This window comes from Manacus candei, unplaced genomic scaffold, assembly GCF_025592945.1.
Source record: "Manacus candei isolate 608988 ecotype Guabito, Panama unplaced genomic scaffold, ASM2559294v1 h1tg000027l, whole genome shotgun sequence".
NCBI lineage: Eukaryota > Metazoa > Chordata > Aves > Passeriformes > Pipridae > Manacus > Manacus candei.
The window spans coordinates 4110557-4128896 of NW_026138075.1; the positions used below are offsets into that span (position 1 = coordinate 4110557).

The following is an 18340-nucleotide window of genomic DNA, read 5'->3' on the forward strand; positions in this document are numbered from 1 at the left end:
ACCAGGGTGCCTGGGGCATTCAGTCATCTTAGTCCATGGCAGCTGTATGGCCAAATGTGACATCACTCTGAAGACTGACAAAAAGAAAGACATTTATCTCACTTAGCTAAAGGCATTCAAATACTATAACTCTTCCAAGAGCTTTACTATCTCACTTCCCTGTAGTAAGTAGGAAGGGACTAGCTGGTACTCCTGGTAAACAAAATATCTCTAATAGGTAGAATGAATCCCATTCAGGAAGTTTCTCTCTCCTCACTGACCAGAAACAAAGCCCAATGGTCAAGATAGACACAGCAAAAGAAGAGGCATGGGAAACTGCATAGAAAGCAATTCCATTGTATTTAATTAAAATCCTCACCTGTCCACATTTTTTAGTTACTAGTTCTGCAACTGCAGGAATTTAATCTTTATAATATCATAACTTTTTATGTCCCTGCCCACTGCAGGGATGTTGGAACTCAATGGTCTTTAAAGGTCCCTTCCAACCCAAACCACCACTTCATGATTCTATGACTGTCTTTTTGATAAATACAAAATTTCTTTGGCAAACTTCTTTTGACTTCCCTATGTTCTATTAGAACAGTTAGTAAAATAAATACCCATGTATTTGGATCTTTCTCAGCAAACCGTAGCAGTCTTCAAATGGAAATAAATCAATATAATCAAAATAAAGCAAACATATATACACATATTTGATATAAATAAATGTGACAAGTAAAGATTGCCTAGTATAGTACTCTGCTTTGGATGCTGTGCCGTATGATACATTTGAAGAATCTACTCATAGTTTACTAGAAACAAAATGAAATCATTCATTTTCTCTGAAAAGTTCAAAGAACAGTCAATAAAAGGATCATGACAGCTTTGAGAGAATGTGGACTAGAGTTTCATCAGATTATTCACTCATTTGAACAAAGCTGAGCACACTGCTGGTGTTTTGCAAGTAACAGTACTTGGTAACTTAAAATTGCATTTATACTTTCTTTTTATTTCGACACATTTTAAAGCTGATAAATGACCACTAAAGCAATTCTTGACTCGATTGACTGAACTGAAATACAGGTACTGGACATTCTCTAATTATCAAATGAACACCAAAAAGAACAATAAAAAACTTAAAGCTCAAAAGAGGAAATGAAGTATGAGAGGTATCTGCACTCATTGTGTCCTGTTAGCACCATCTTTATTTCCTTTTTACAAAAAAATAGAAATAACAACAGACAAATATACTCAGGAAAAAAAATCAATGCTTTTGCCTTGGTCTCACTGAGGAGCTGCGCAGGCAGAGTCCTGGCTGAAACTTTGACAGTATATGCCACTGACAAAGGGAAATAAAGGTATATGCAATATATCCATGCAAGACACAAAGTACAAAATGTGTTCTGTGGCCCAACAAACATTTTGGAGGTTGCCTGTGTCATAACAATTTTCAAATTACTGTTGCTCACCCATGCCTTTACATAGCACAGCTTACAAACAAGTTACATATACACATATATCATAAAAAAGATTTGTTTATGATCTAACTGCTACAGATTAAGGCATCCTAACAGCTGCTGTTTTGCTGGTGAGGGGTATGTCTCATATTAGTGTTTTAAAAGGTTATATTTCAGGAATTTCAAATGAAGTAAGACATCATCACGTGGTTTAGAGGAAGAATTCCTGCAGCTCTGGCTCTTCTGTACTCTTTTGACTGACAGATTTCTGGCTGTTACAGTTGATGTCATCATGCCTGGAAAACAAAGAAAGTTATTAATGCTAACACTAACAATATAGAGGTATTTGCACTGTGTTTATTTATACTGTTTTATTCCATTTGCATGTACTGAAGTCTGAATTAATCTTTCTCTCTGAGCTTATTTTTCTAGACATGTACTACACAAAATATTTCTACTGAGTTGTAGCTTTCATTCTGAAATCAAACCTGGAAACCATTGGGATGATGAGGAGCTTTTTCAGTCATGGCATTAATTAGTGTGCTGTTGTAATGTCGTGGTAATAATGAACAGAACACCAAAAAATTTCTTGCCCTTTAGTGAAAAGTATCACAGTGACAAACAGATCCACTACAATAAATATCCTATTGGTTTCTGACTCTGCCTGTAATGGAATCATCTTGTCCCCATTACTAATCATCAGAGAGAAATGAACACTTTCAGAAGATGATTCACGGTATTTATTCTATCTGTCTGCTTTAGGTAGAAGATGGAGGCAAACACCATAGCAAAAATGGAAAGCAGTAATTATCTTTCTGACATGGGCCTGTATCTGTTTTAACATTGTAATTTATGTAAAAACTCAATTCTAGTAATTAGGATTTTATTAGAAGCACAGTTGAGGATAATTTCTCCATAGCGTGTTTTCATTTCCCCACTCGATAAACTTAAATTAAAAAATAATTTAAAAATCTGTCTATCGTGTATGAGATTTGAATGATAGCTTGCCAATTAGGGTGAAAAAATTAATAACTACATATTTGCAACACTAGTTTTCATTTCCTTTGATATGTCCTTGTTCTGAATTCCCAGCATGTTCCCCATCTCTTCAATTAACCTTCTAACTAATTGAAGTCCACAGCAACTTGCAAATCAGTTAAAAATCTCACTTTTAGTTATACTACTGAACAGCAAAGCAGCAAAACTCCTACAATACAGTAATGACTACCTGGTTTGCTGCTGCAAAGGACAGATACTACAGTGAAGGCAAGAGTATATGTACAAAAAAGTTTGTCTTAAACTCACATATTTGTGAGCCTGATTCTTATAAACTGGAATCAATTTATTTCATTCTGCAATCATCACAAAGAACCAAATATCCCCAATAACCTTGTGATTACTTCAGGATTTAACAGATGTTGACCTTCTCATGGATCACAGTTGTGGGTCTTAATAAGAGGTAAGAGGGCATCAGGGATCATTTTATTTTAAAATCTCCTTTATTCATCTAAATTACTATTGTCATGTACCCAAAGCAAGAGCAAAAGGTACAAAATTGAGGCAGACTTTGTAGGAATGGGATTGAGGTAAAAGAGGATCATTTACCTTTTTGCCATATCTACTTTTTGGCACTTAACATGCATTGCTGTTATCAACAATATGTTTAGCGTTACTCGCATAGCTTTATTAAAGGCTGCTTTCTAAGGCTAAGATAATTAACTACTGCATGAGCTTAGACTTGCAGTGCTGAAAGCCCCTGTTGGTGAATCCCCCATGTAGAGTCTCACTAGGCACTCTAAAGAACCCAGTTTGTAGCTCTACAGTTGCAATGTGACCTCAGAGAGCATCATTTTTAGCTAATGCAGACGTCTCTAGGTGACAACACTGTGACCTGGAGAAAATGTATAACTGATTCTACTAATTAGTAACGAAATTCCTAATTAATTTTCTCACATCGTCTGGTGCCTGTATAGCCCCAGAAATACTAAAAATCCCCTCATGCAGCAAGCAGTGATGCATGATCATAGCAGTTCACAACAGAACAAATGTAAATTTTCTGAGACAAGGTTTAAATTACTTTCATATTGATGTTATACTGTACTAGCTTGAATTGCTACTATTTTATGAGACATACAGATAAGCATTCTTTTTCTGGAGTATATATTTGAAGTTTTAATTTATCTAGCACTAGGTCTGGCAGTGGGATTAGGTTAGATCCACTTAACCGTTTTAGAAATATGCCCAGTTTACTATCTGACAGAAATCTGACAGTGGATTCTGCTGATTGCCCCAACGTATGAAGCAATTTTTGCTGTTGACAGTTGCAGCAAATACAGGTCTTTGTATTGATATGGAGAGTTAGTGCTTACTTTAATGTAATGCAGTTCTCAGATAACTTAAAGTGTGGGAAAGAGCTGTTCATTGGCATACATGTAAGATGGAAAAAACCTACAGCTATTTGCTTGGAGTTGTAATTTGCCAAAAACTAGCTAATCCTTCCAAAAGGGGAAAAATTATCCCAAACCATCCTGTACATCTGAAATTTCCTTCAAGGCTTTCAGAAAAATAGGGTGTATCAAACTTAAAAAGGCCACTAAAAATTCTAGCACAGTCCTCTGCTATTAAGCTGTGACCAATTTGAAAAAAACAAACCACAGAGCCTTGATGTATTTGGGTATTTTAAATGAAAATTAAACAAACAAACAAACAAACAAACAAAAAAGACCAAAAAAAATTAAATAAAGAGAAGCTGAAGAAAAAGAAAACAGGAAACTGGTGGACAGGAATTTAATCTCTCTGAAGGCAGATTTTGTATAATGACTTCATATTTCAGAAGATGATAATAAAATCCCTTATATAAGGCACTAGAGTTAAAATGGGTTTGCAACTGTGTCCAGCAATGTAATTCCCCAATATAACAATCTTCAAAGGTTTAAAACACCAAAGATTATACTCTTTTCCAGAAAATTGTTTTTTTCAAAATAGTTCTGAAACAGTATTACAGTCTCCCCAGGCCACCCAGGGGAAATTTAGATAATGTCCAGGGGCTTGTAGTCCACACCATGGTGATGTTCTATTATTTAAATTTCACAGCTACTGGGCATCATGCAGTGAACTAACACAGGCACGCATTTTTCCCATTCAAAAATCACAGGAGATACTAAAAGGCATCACAAGGCTGGCTTAGAAGCTCTGACAGCCTTTGGGTCTGTGTTCTGATTTCTGAAAAGCATAACAGAACTTCCATTCTTATGTGATTTTTGGAGATCTCATGCCACAGACTCTAGCACACAATTTGCCCATTTCTGTCCTAATTTGTGGGTACCATAACAGTCTCCTCAAACTGTGCTCCTCATGCACTCTGCTCCTTGTTTCCTGCTCTCTGGTTCTACATGTGTCCACTGCCATGGGGGCAACTTCAGGACATGGTGCCTGGACCATTAGTGCCTGGAGGTGTAATCAGGAGCTCAGCCATCACCCTCCCAGCAGATGACTTCACATCTCTGCAGTGGCAGCCAGACCTTCCCTATCTCTCACTGTTTCTGGGAAATACCACGTTGTCAGGGATTTCTCACACAAGAGCAGTTACACAAGGCAATGCCAAATTACAACAAATGGCTACATTTGGGAGACAGCTCCAACATAAGGATGAGCTTAATGGCTTTGTACTCCTCTATGGCCTGGACAGGCAGCTGGATGTTTTGACTGGAGGCTGACCACTGATGCTCCCTCAAACTACTGCTGTGAAGTTTTGTGCACAAGTTTCCCCTCTTTGTTTTCTGGAGAGAATGAAACCTCTTGGAAATCTTACAGTTCTGTTTCTGGTTTCACATATGCTGTGCCAATGACTTCAGAACAAAACTCCCATTTCCATTACAGAAATTCAGTTTTCAAGTATGGGAAGGTCCTGGCACTAGCAAATAAGTGAACAAAAAACCAAATGTATTAGATATAAAAAATACTAATCTGAAAGTAATTTAGGCTCCTGAACTGCAGAATGACTAACGTCAGACTAACTTTACATCTGAGTTTAACAGAAAAAGAAAAAGGAATTTGTGAGTGTTAAGAGTTGAGTAAAAATGGCAGGCAATTTTTAGAACGCATTTGCTTACAAAATAAACATTGGTCATCGAGTCCAACTCCTGGCCCTGCACAGGACCATCCTCAGGAGTCACACCATGTGCCCGAGAGCACTGTCCAAATACTTTTTGAACTCTGTCAGCCTGTTCCAGTGCCCAACCACCCTCCAACCTAAACCTCCCCCAACACAACTTCAGGCCATTCCCTTGGGTCCTGTCACTGGTCACCACAGAGACGAGATCAGTCCCTGCCCCTCCTCTTCCCCTCACAAGGAAGTTGTAGACTACAGTGAGATCTCCCTTCAATCTGCTCCAGGCTGAACAGACCAAGTGACCTCAGCAGCTCCTCGTACGGCTTCCTCTCAAGGCCCTTCATCCTTTTCGCTGCCCTCATTTAGACAATCTCTAATGGCTTAAATGTTCTTTTCCCAACATGTCTTTATGGACATTGGGGGACTGATCTTTATCTGCCCCAAATTAAGGAGTTTGAACACAGTCATGGCTAATCAGATTTTTACAAAACAGATTTAAGTTCAAAACCTAAGGGAGAGTAAGAAAAATGAGAAAATAAAAGACCACTACTTGAAGCACTACTACTTAAAGTAGAGCACTCTGCCTCATGTTCTCTGTACTCTATTTAGAGATGAACTGTGGTCTTTTTTGCTCTCCTCATGAGAGGAAATTTAATTTCCATTCTCATCTGGTTCTTGACTTTCATTCAACGGAGGCAGAATACTCAGCCAAAGTCTGCTATACACCCTGGTGGATTTATGAGTATGAATACTTTCTGTACTTGCTTGGAACTGAATTCTGTAGCCAGTTCAATGGTGACATCAGCAGAAATCCATCATAAATTTCTGCTTTTCTAGGAATTTAGATGTTCATCTACTTCCCTTTTTGTGAATCAATAGATTCCAGTGTTTCAGTTACAAATAACGTTAGCAAACACAATTTGAGAAAACAAAGCAACAGAGATGCTAAACATTAGCATGCATAAGCACATACCAAGCATAGTTACACAGAAGTTCTTCATTCAACGTGCTAGAGGAAAGACTGGTGTAGCTGAAGAAAGGATCCTAAGGAAGTACAACATCATATCAGTTAAAAGCATGCACTGTGCTCACCACATGCATAACATGGAAATCTACCAAAACATGCAGTCAGACAGCCACAGTAATGTTTCAACAGATTTCTTTTTATGCCTGAATCTGTTACCTCTTTGAGATGTGTGCTGTGGTCCTTTGGGTTGGTATGAAAATTTATTCTTTCCACAGTTTTGATGTTGACAAGAGTGACATGCAAACATGGCCTTTTCACAGACAATGTGTTTTACAGTGCAAGCATCAATCCTGTTAGAATTACCTCACACAATTCTTCAAATTTCTTAGGGAACTACAAAAACTGCTCATGACCCTACAATCTATCAGAACATCTTTGAAGACAGACTGTCTTTTCATTTGTCACTATGAAATCTGAATCACTCACTTGAAAAAAGAAGCCATTGTGTTATATAAATACTTCCATATTAAACTGGCTGTTCAAGTAGATGGTTCAGGTCTTCAAAGACTCAGACCAGTAGTTCATATTGTGATTCTCAGTAAACTTTAAGAAATGCAGTCCCCCATCAATTTAGCCTGCTTCCTCTCCTTTGAATTTTTAATTTAATTTAATTTCATTTAATTTCATTTCATTTCATTTTACAGTATGCTATCCACTACCATTCTAGCAGCACCCACTAACATGGACTGCTCACTGTTTCCAAATTCTCTCTTTCCACTGTTTCTTTTCCATACCCATTTTGCCTCCTCTTTGCCTAAGATTTTCCTGTGTTTTTCTCCCATTACCTTGTCATACTTTTAACAGTATATAATTCACCAATTCTTCTCCTGCTATTGGCCCGCTTTAAATTTTTTTTTTTTTCATCTTGAATTTATTTTTCCACCTCATGTCTTTCCATCCACCCCTTCCCTCCCAGTGTGACTTCCACAGAGAATAAAATCATCTACCATTCCCTCTCAATTGTATTTTATCTCCAGATGCTCGTACTTCTCTCCACTCTATAAACACACTGCACCCACAGTATTTCCTCCCTCTGTCTCTTTCATTCAATACCTCTTTCTCTTGAAAGATATATTTTCTCCTTCCTTTAAACAAGAGGGACACTCCTCTGTCTGTTGGGATCCCAGAAAGGACATTGTGTTGACTGCAAAGAGGGGATGATCTGGATCCAGTACATTTTGCTACAGACCAACCATATGCTCTGGTACAAGAAGACTCTGTTATGAGGAGAAGGTGGGCAAATAACACTGTAACTCACACAGAAGCCAGAAGGACCATTTCTGCAATTTTTCCTGGTTGTATTTCTCATCAAGTCTTGGCTATAGGACAGGCCAGGGCGAGTCCTTCAGTTATTTACTCCTCAGATATCCCATGGTTTCAAGAGTGACATTCTCATTGTAAGTTTTGTCACTCGGTGCAATATCAAACATCATTTCCATGTGAATCACATTTTAGTAGAAAGCTTTAAACACAGAATATGTGAACCACATGCTCTAAGAGTACAGACTGTACAGTCTTGTACAGACAAGCAACACCTGCCACTCCTCAGAAAAGCCTTCCAAAATTAAAAGGGATTTATACAGGTCAAATACAATAAAGTATTTGTGTGCATCCTTTTGCTATAGAAAGGCAAGAGGAAGAAGCTGTCAAATTTATTCATTACTTAAAGAGACTAGAAAAAAAAAGGCCCTTCCTTCTTTCAGTGCACTCACTGGCTTGTTTCTTCCTTTTGAGAGAACTGCTGGATTTCCCTTGCTGTCTGTTGTCTTCCTTCCTGATGAGGTAAAAGGCAGCGTCGATGAGGTTTTGACCTGGTTTGCTGTTTGACAGTTGTTATTGTTATTTTGGTTGCCACTCAGTGTCTCCATTATGGACCGAAAGGTTCCAAAAGGCCTTTTCAGCTGATCCCCTATATGCTCCCCAGAGCTGGGTGGAGCCCGCATGAGTCCTTTGCTCTGGTCTTTATCCTTTTCCTCATTTAGTTCTGACTCTGCTAGCTCCACCTGCACCACAGGCTCCTCGAAAGTTACACGAAGTTTCAAATTTTGAGACGTTCTGCGCTTTGAAGATGGAGACTTGAGAGCACTCTTAGGGCTTGTGGCAACCTTTTGAGCAGTGGCACTATCCGAGCTGGACGGAGAGTTGTCTCCACAAAACTGGTTCTGAGGTACCGTACCAGACTGATACAGGGCTTCGTTATCGGGATCACTGCTCTCTGAAGTAGGGGAAGGACTGTGACCATCCACAGACTTAGAGACCCTGATACCAAAGGGGAAGCGGCGTCCTGCCGCAGAAGTGTGTTTCTTAAGCATCAGGTTCAAACTCTCTGTGCTCTCAACACTCTCCACTATAGGCTGAGGTCTTGGTTTGTCAGTTCTTTTCACAGGAGTGTTCTTGTGGTCCTCAAAATTAGGTGAATCTGTATCAGACTCGCTGAGAGACCGCTGCATCAGTTGCCTCAGTCGGGCTAACTTCAACTCCCTTTTCTCTGGCAAAATCTTCTTCACATTCTTGGAGGATGCATGAGCATCCTGAAATTCCAAAGTCAGCTTTTCCTGCATACAGACATTTTCAGATATTTCCTTCCCCAACAACTGACGCAAGATTTTATCTGAGTCCTCATCTTTTATCTTGGCTCGAGTGCGACTAGAAGTTCCCAAGCTGCCAAGAATCTGAATCCCATCTTGGGTGTTCAATTTACTTTTTGGTGGAGACAATTCATCTGCTTCAGACGGTTTCCACTGGGGTTTGCCAGAAGCGGGAGATGATGGCAAGCTTAAAGAAAAAAAAGAAGAAACACCACAGTGAAATTAATGCATATTTAAAATGTGAAATTGCCATTTCCCGTGTATTTGTCTGTCTCAGCTTCTTGTTACGTATCCTCTTCATTGCTACTCACATGGAATTTATTACTATGATGCTACAGCAAAGATTACATAAAGAAGGATGTAACCCTGTTTCCACTCCTATTCAGGATCTGAGGACCTTCACTTTCTCTTACAAAGAAAACTCCTTATAATCAAAACTTAGAATTTAAATTTAAACACCAAATATGACTTTATGAGGAAAACTCTAGAGAAACTACTGTTTCCTATTTATGGGAATTGTTTCATATTTTGTCGTGTTTTAAAAGGCAAAGAAACCTGCACAAGGTCAAATGCCTCCTATCCAAGTCACATCATAATATAAAAGTAGCTTATTCTAAGTACTGTGAAAGGACTAGTTCTCCACATTGCAATGATTTCATATATCTACACTTCATCTGGTACTAATAGCCGTATAAGACCTCATAAAAAGTCAGGGCCATTTGCACTCAAAACTTTTTCAGATATGAAATACTGAAAAGCAAGAGAAAGGTGACAAGAATGTATTTCAACACTATTAGAATAATAAATTAAATTTAGAACTCCAAATGTTTTATAGCAAGGAAACAGCAATTTGACATAAGCCCAGTTTGCAAAGAATGTAAATTACAGAGACCTTTTCTTTCCTTGTGACATATGCTAGAGCTCATAATACTTATATACATTCTTATTTTAAACCAATTTTCCACTATGCAAGAACAAGATGACAAAATTAAAGTCAGTGTGAGGCAGGCAAGCAGCTTCTGCTCTGCTGAGTCCATATTCTCACAGTGTAAAAAATTCACATGCCTGTACTACCCACTTCATTTTCAATTCCCTTAGTGCTTTTTTTCCTATGCTAACCAAAACAGACACTAAAGAATACGCATTTATCTATAGTAGACATTCTCAGCAAAAGGGATAGGTTCTTTTAGATCTGCTACTGACTCCTTGGAGGATGATGATATCCACAAGTGAGTTCTAACCGGAAGGAAAAATAGTAGCCAACCATGAAATAAAATAAACAGAGTACAATTTTCAGACTTGCTCACTTAACTAAAATAATATTGAAACCCACTCTTTTACAGAAATAGTGAATGCTGAGAGATCTGCTCTCACCTTATCTTACCTGACATTGAAAGTAAAACAGTCCTGGTGTTCAGCAGTACTCAGATGTGAGACCACTTGGAAAGACCAACCAGCAAAAATCACAGAAACCAAATGAACTGGAAGACAACATTTGGTCCCATTGTACCTACTAAGCTAGCAGACAGGGAAGACAAAAATTCAAAAAAAAAAAAAACAAAAAACCCCTCTTTCCAGTGTGGTTTTCTACTTCAGCAGGAGTTCGGAGTTTACAGTCCTTTCCTAGCTGAAGTTCCTTTACACAAATGCATCTGCAATCCCAATGTCTTTGTTATCTACTATTGTAACTATCTGCACTTGCCTGAAACAATGACACATGAAATCCAGGGACATGGAGCATTTGTACAGAAAAATGCTTGAGATTCTGTGAGAATCAAAAAAAAGCAGTCACTCGTCCTCTGAGTTCATACTTGATAACCCAAGGCCGTGATCATCAATGCCTGCAGAAGCTTTTATGCTGGCTACTTAAACACAGATGTAGCTTCCTAACAACTCCGAAACAAGGAGAACCACTGTGTATGTCTTCCAGAGAGGAAAATGTATTAGAAGATAATGATAAACTGAGTTCTCTTTGCATGTGAGTTACTTCTTTTCAAAGTAATCTTCAGATTGCTGTGAGTGAGAAACTGGGCTTGCTTGACTTCCATGCATCACACTGTCAGAGATCCAGTCCTCAGTCTTCACCTTCCTCTTCTTTAATGTTTGAAACGTCATTTGAGTTTCTTTCTCCAACTTCTGACATGATACATAAGCAATACATAAAATTTCTAGAGTTTTCACTTTTTATTCAAGCTACTGCAGGTAAAAGATTTAATGAGCGTAAAGAGCCTTATTAATCTGAAAGCAGGATTTGTTGGTAACTGGCTTTATAACTTACTGCTAGCAGTAATGTACAGTGGATCAACACGAGGTCAAACTTTACAACTTTCCTACAGATTTCTAGGATCCTCTGCTGTTCATCTAATTCAAAATATAGTATATTTCACTGTAAAACTGGTTTTCACTCTGTTGGGAAACAGGGACTATTTAGTTCATACTCAAAAATTCCAGCATTTATCAACATTACACACTGCCAAATTCCAGAAGCTCACCTTTGAGCCCACAAGGTAAAACACCCACATTTTCTTTACAGAACACATTTACTACTTAGCCACATCACAACTTCTCCTGATAACTGATACACCAGGAAAATGTGCAAATCCAGACTGCAGCACAATTCCCCCACCTCACCTTGGGGATGTGGGCAGTGACTTGCCCTCCAACCGCTGGGCTTCTAAAAGTTGCTGGAGTTGGTTCTGTAATGTCACACGTTCCACCGTCTGCCTGTAAGAAAATTTAAGACTGTTTACCTCAAATTGTAAAACTGTCTGCATTAGTAATCTGCGGGGTAACAGATACTATCCTTTCAACTTTGTATTAAAGGAAGAAATCCTCTTCATCTGTACTTTATGTAGTAAGTAAACAGAGAACTCATAAATAAGAAAATACAGAGTTTGTAGTTTTTTCTGAATCTCTGTTGGCATTTTATAATCACTGCACAAGAACAGTTGAGAGAATCTCACTTGTCAGATTATTTATTATACTTCATATAAGAAAAAGTGTGTGATCATAAGCAGCAGAGAATTGGAACTGAGTGACTCACAGATACAAAGATCTGGCAGAGCAAACTTAGGGCCCTTTAGCTCTTACTTGTTTGTAGAAAGGAATAGAAAATGGACACATTTAACAGTCACTTCCGATGTTTGGTGGTTGACTTTTATTCAGCTAAGCAACAGCTGAGACAACTGTTCTCTCCTCTTCTATCTGCAAATGAACTCAGAGAGGAGCCTTTGCCCATGGAAAGGACTGGTCCAATCTTCAGCTGCACGATGGAGTTAGGTATGACCTCTGTGCCACATCTGCTTGCTGCCCAACCTTACTGAAGGTCCTACTTGTGCTCTGCATCCATCTTATAGCACCCAGTAGTGCTATACCTAATGCCGTTTATCACTTTCAGTGTGGTGTTGTGATTGTTTTGTAAATAGTTTTAGAAACCAACACTCAAAAAATGGTAATAGTACCTAAAAATTGTTAGTAATATGAGAGTGATATCCATTCTAGAAACAACATTTAACATTTATCGTGTGCAATCACTATATCTCTTGTCCTGCAATATACTTATTTCCATAGGAAGGACTCAGTTGAACAATATAACCTACAAACCCTCAAGTAGCTTTACAAGAATGATAGAATAGAACAATTTGGCACAAAAAGGTCTTCTCCCTTTCCCTGCTCCCATACAATTCAGACTTTCCATTCTAACATCAAAACACTCCTTCAGCTTGTTGACCACCACAGACAACATTCAATCTTGTTTAGCGACCTGTAATTTCCAGTCCTTCTAAACACTGCACAGACAGAATTATTGGGAACTACTGGAAAACAAGAGACTTAGAGCTTTTTATTACTGTACATATGCTATCAAACAGAATTGGTATATTGTGTTTTATTCCCTGGTCCTGATGAAATGACCATGGGAAAATGACTTTTTATCTGCTTCTCCCAGACTTTGCTTCTGTTGCTGCATAAGTAATATGTTTTTAGGACTTTTATTCTTGTTGGATCTGCAGAACTAAGACAGTTCTCAAACAGTGAGCTGGACACTTTCCTAGCTTGCATGCCATGAGCAGAAGATTTAGTGGAGTTCCAAATGAAGCCTTTATAACTGGCAATGTCAAAGCCAGAAAGAATCCAGATGACTTTTTAAACTAAAGGTTGTACTTGCAGGGTTGGCAGAAAACAAATGTTTTACTTTTAATATATCAAAGTGGATTTGAAAAGTGCTACAGAAATAAAGGTGTGACCTTGACATATTGCCTTGCCATCGCATTTTACAATACAGCCATGCTTTATGTAGATCCTTTCTTCCTTTAATTTTCCATCTTCCTTCTTCTAGCCTACACACTTCCTTGGACTATTTTAAGATTACTCCTACCATCTGTCAACACTGGCTTATATTGCAGATCCCGAGATACTCTCTTTTAAGAACCAGGGAAATTTTCATTCGAAATTAGGTTGGGATGAAATTTCTCTGGGGTTTTTTTGTGTTTTATCCTTCTTTTAATTTCTTTTTTAAAATACCTAAATAACGCAGCTAACAGTTTTTAATGTGTTTAATGTTTTTAGCTTTAGTGGAAATTTCTGATATGTCTTCTTCTGAGATAATATTCTCATTCCACTTAAACATTTCAATTTTAAAAGAATTGAAGTCTCCTCCATTTTCACAGTTCTAGTTAGTGTATAACTCACATAAACTAACACATCTTGCCAGCACTATGCCTAAAGATATATAACATACACATATATACCTAAGATAATATTGGAAACAAGGCATCACAGCTTCTTGGAATAGCAACACTGCAAAGTATTAAAACCAGACTGATTTAGGAGATAAGATCACGGTAGCTTCTGGGCTAAGAGAGTCTACTTACTTTATTATACTTAGTGGACAAATTCTGGGTCTTACCTTAGACAATGTTCCCATTCAGTAATATGTAAGGACTCTTCTGTGTCTACTTAGACAGCTGTGGACCCCAACTACCTCCTAATAAAATCAGGGAGCTCAGTAACTCAGCAGGGAATAGGCTGAGGCACTGGGCACTACTGAAGCATCTTTCATAATATGTTTTCTTATTTCTCCATTTTTTCAAATAAAACAAGAATGGCCACTATACAAAGCAGAAAACAGAATGGCTTAACTAAGTAAGAAAAAGATGAACATTGTAAAGTTTACATTGAGTTTCTTACCATGTGTCTATATAATACACAATACCACAAAAAACTCCCCATACCAACCAAAAACCCAGCAACTTGCACACATTTTACCATAAAAAATTTAGCTATTTTTACAGCTATTCCTGTGAGGTTCCAGGAAAATCATGGATTTCTTTTACAGAACATAGAAAAGTGATAGCAACAGAAGATATTATTTTCTCAACTTCATTTTTTGACTCCTGGTTTGTTTTGATCTTTGCCTTGCCAGAGATTTTGTCTTGAAAGTGTATCAAAAGAATCTGTAAGTGTCTCTGTTAAACTGATATACACATCCAGGTCCATAAATGTGGGACAGTGAAACCATTTCAGAATGCAGGTCCATCAGCAAGTAGCATTGTAAAATAAGTCTATGGAACCAATCATTTTATGTCATTAATTTTGACATGGTCTCTTCAGACCAGGAAAGCCCAAACAATAAAAGTCATACTGTAGGCAGGAATTTTCCACACTTGCAACTAAGGATTTTTTAGGTAGATAAAGTCAGTGAAGGAGTAAGTAAGATTGTAAGACCTATGGAGAGCTCAGGAAGTAAAACAAAAGCAGACTATTTAGTATAGTTTCTTTGAGAAACTCTTGTGACTGTCCTAAGTATTTTGTTTAGTTCAGAAAGTTGTACTGGATTGACCAAACTTCTGCAATTATGAAGAGATGTAAAGCAAAGCTTGCAGTTTGAAGACAGTAACAGCAAGATTTTGTGGATCACATTCCTTTCTACCTATGGAAAGATTTTCTTGGTTCTTTTGCTCTGTTGGGGAAAACTCTCAGTTAATCCTCTTGTGAAGGTCTTGGAACATCAGTACTAACTGCTTGTTTCCTTCTTTCTTTTTTTTTTTAATTGAAAAATAAAATGTAAAAAAAAGGCTTTTCTCTCTGAATGGATACTTAGACCCAGCTCAGAACATTTTGTTATACTCCTCTGTATTTGTCAGTTGATCTGCTTTGGTTCAAAGAGCTGAAAGATGTGAACACTCTGGAAAAATGTGATTTTATTGTTTTTGTTTTGTGCCTTTCTTTCAGGAATGGCTTCAAATAGTGTGATGGATTGGAATAACTTCTCTCCAGAACTGCTCTGTGTTGCCTTCATGATTGGAAAAGCTCATAAAAAGAGAATGAAAGATGGTACATCCTTCTTTGGGTTAAGACCTTTGAAGATAGGTGCTTGTTTAAGTTTCTTTGCTGCTTTTCTTCTTGCACAATATCAACCATTCCAGTCTTCCTGAGGTTGGAGACATTGTGTTATCTGAGAAAGACTCTTATGCCTTATTAATGACCCACTCAGAATCATGAAATCACAGAATCACAGAATATGCCACGTTGAAAGGGACCCACAAGGATCATCGAGTCCAATTCCTAGACCTGCACAGGACCATCCCCAAGAGTCACACCATGTGCCCAAGAGTATCATCTAAATGCTTTTTGAACCATGTCAGACTTGGTGCTGTGACCACTTCCCTGGGGAGCCTGTTCCAGTGCCCAGCCATCCTCTGGGTGGGGAACCTCTTTTTAATATCCAACCTAAACCTATCCTGGCACAACTTCATGCAGTTCCCTCAGGTCCTGTCACTGGTCACCACAGAGAAGAGATCAGTGCCTGTCCCTCCTGTCCCCTCACAAGGAAGTGGTAAACTGCAATGGGGTCTCCCCTCAGTCTCCTCCAGGCTGAACAGACCAAGCGACCTCAGCAGCTCCTCCTACAGCTTCCCCTCACGTTCCTTCAGCATCTTGCATGATCAGCTCATGTTTACAGCAGCTCAGGAAAGGCTAGAAAGCACATAAGGGCTTTCAGTGTTGATACTGATTGTTCAGGTAATCCATCATGATACAACCATACCTCTTTTGTCTCTAGAACAGTGTTCATTGACACTTGCAAAAGTAGTGGAGAAAATACAAGAAAGTTAGTTCAGCTGCCCAAGTCGGAGCTATTCCTACATAACAGCCATTTGAACTGACTTAGACTGTACACTGGACTTCTATCTGTTGCCTTCTGATGTTTTCAGGATCTTCAGAGGTGCTGCAGCCAATGGATTCTCATGCTATGCTAAAGGTCCCTTTGAGAAGCTGCTGCAGACAGGCACTTCATACCATTCTTGGATTTTTAAGAAGGATGAGCATTGCAAACAGGGCAAGAGCCTTTTTCCATCATCCTCTCTGCCTCCTGAGCATGAGCCTCTGAACATGGTCCATTGCTTCTATCAAAACCACTCACAGCCTGGGGCCTGCAGCCCAAATAGCCATGCAGAAGCTGCTCTTTCAAGCAGAAAACAGAATATTTCACTGCCTCAGTAAACTGCAACAGGGTTGCACAAGAGACATCTCTCTGTAGAAGAGGAAGAAAAGGTTGCTGCTGCACTTACTGGAACTAATCTGAATCCTGAAAAATAGACTGATGAAGGGAAGCAGATTTAATTCCAGTTGAAACAAGCAAAGAAACCCATCAGGGATCAGATAAGAATCATTTAAATTACTTCCTATGGATACAATCTATGAGATGACAGTGGGGAGACTTGGAAAAGTGTTAATATTTTTGTCATGAAAGTCACAACTAGACTGTTTCTGTGGGGGTGAGAGCCTGTTGACTGACATAAGAAGTCTTTCCCTTATATAAGAAAAGTAACACTTATATCAAGTACTGGGTGAGACTGAAAAGAACTGAAACATGGAGACTCTGTGGTTGCCATTTCTACCTCCTGGTGTGTGTTTCCTTTTTTTTTTTCTACTGAGTAATGGGGAAAATAAATTTCATTATATATTGTGTCAGATGCTAATGCAGCCTACTTAGGAAATGCCCTAGATTCTATTTTTTTTTCCTTTACGTCAGCTGATTTTATTTTTCAGCAAATGAACCAACTTACAGGTACTTTAAAATACCCAGGGAACAGTGTCAGACTGTGAAATTATGAAAACTGAAAATTATAATAATTCTCAGTTTACTGTTTGTATTTTTGACAGTATCAATGTTAAAGAATAATGAAGATATCACAAAAAGAAAATATCAATGTAAAGACATGGAGATCATTTACCAGCTACTGTCATGGGCAAAAGAGACTTGACTTGGGAAATTTAACTTAATTAATTGTCAATTAGCATAAAAATTAGCATAAATAATTATTGCTTCAGGTTTGCAGAAATAAAAACGGACAGACATTTAAAACATCTATCCTCCCCTTTTGCAAGCTCAAATTTATCTGCACTGCTAGATCCAACTCTCCCCAGTTCTCAGGCTTTACTCCAGACACCTCTCTTTCCCCCTTGTCACTGCTGCAGGTTACACCCAGTCTCTTCAGTGAGCCAACATGCAGCACAGGTCAGGGTTCATGTGTAGCAGTTTTTCACTGCTGCTCCCTTTTTCTCCACTTTCTCCTGTGCTCTAGTGTGGGTCCTTGACAGGCTGCAGTCCATTCAGGAAATCACCAGTGTGGACTTACCCATGGGCTGTAGTCCTTTCGAGGGATGTCCCTGTTCTACCGTGGAACTCTATGGGCCACAGTCCCTTTGGGGATGTGCCTTCGCCAACATAGTGTGCCTCCAGCTCCTCTGACCTTGCTGTCCCCTCTGTTTGTCATTCTCCTGTTCTCTTCTCTTCTCTCTGGCATTTTCTGCCGTTTCTTAAATATATTTTCACAGAGGTGCTTCACTATAGATTGATCTATAGTCATAGCTGTGTCCCGAAGTGGACCTGTTGCAGAAAGTTGTGTCCAGCAAAGAGTAGCCTCTCATCTGTTCTCACTGAGGCCACTCTACAGCTTCCCTACTAGCAGAGTCTTATAATTTATACCCAGTAAAATTAGCTACATGCTGCTTGCATAAAATGATATGGTCTTCTCTAAACATGGGATTTTCAGAAGTCAGTTTCATGGACTGTGATAGCTGACAAGGTCTTGATCACATATTTAAACTGGAACAACGTTATGGCAGTGTTGATGGTTTCTAAGACTCTTATGAGCCTATTGACATGGTAAGTCAC

The 18340-nt window shown here is 38.6% G+C and overlaps 1 protein-coding gene across 3 annotated transcripts in view; it reads right to left on the reverse strand.

Annotated features, from left to right (window-relative positions):
- Nucleotides 1-1166: 1166 nt before the first annotated feature.
- SNCAIP (synuclein alpha interacting protein) overlaps nucleotides 1167-18340 on the reverse strand; it is a 93322-nt gene continuing 76148 nt past the window's right edge. For 2 of the 3 annotated variants that reach the window (XM_051789357.1, XM_051789358.1), the window contains exons 9-12: nucleotides 11794-11886; nucleotides 8287-9349; nucleotides 6521-6591; nucleotides 1167-1732 (exon numbers count right to left, since the gene is read on the reverse strand). In XM_051789357.1, coding sequence (XP_051645317.1) covers nucleotides 1648-1732; nucleotides 6521-6591; nucleotides 8287-9349; nucleotides 11794-11886 — 1312 coding nt within the window. In that variant the 3' untranslated portion in view covers nucleotides 1167-1647. The remainder of the gene's footprint in view (nucleotides 1733-6520; nucleotides 6592-8286; nucleotides 9350-11793; nucleotides 11887-18340) is intronic. The other variant, XM_051789359.1, reaches the window with a different exon arrangement.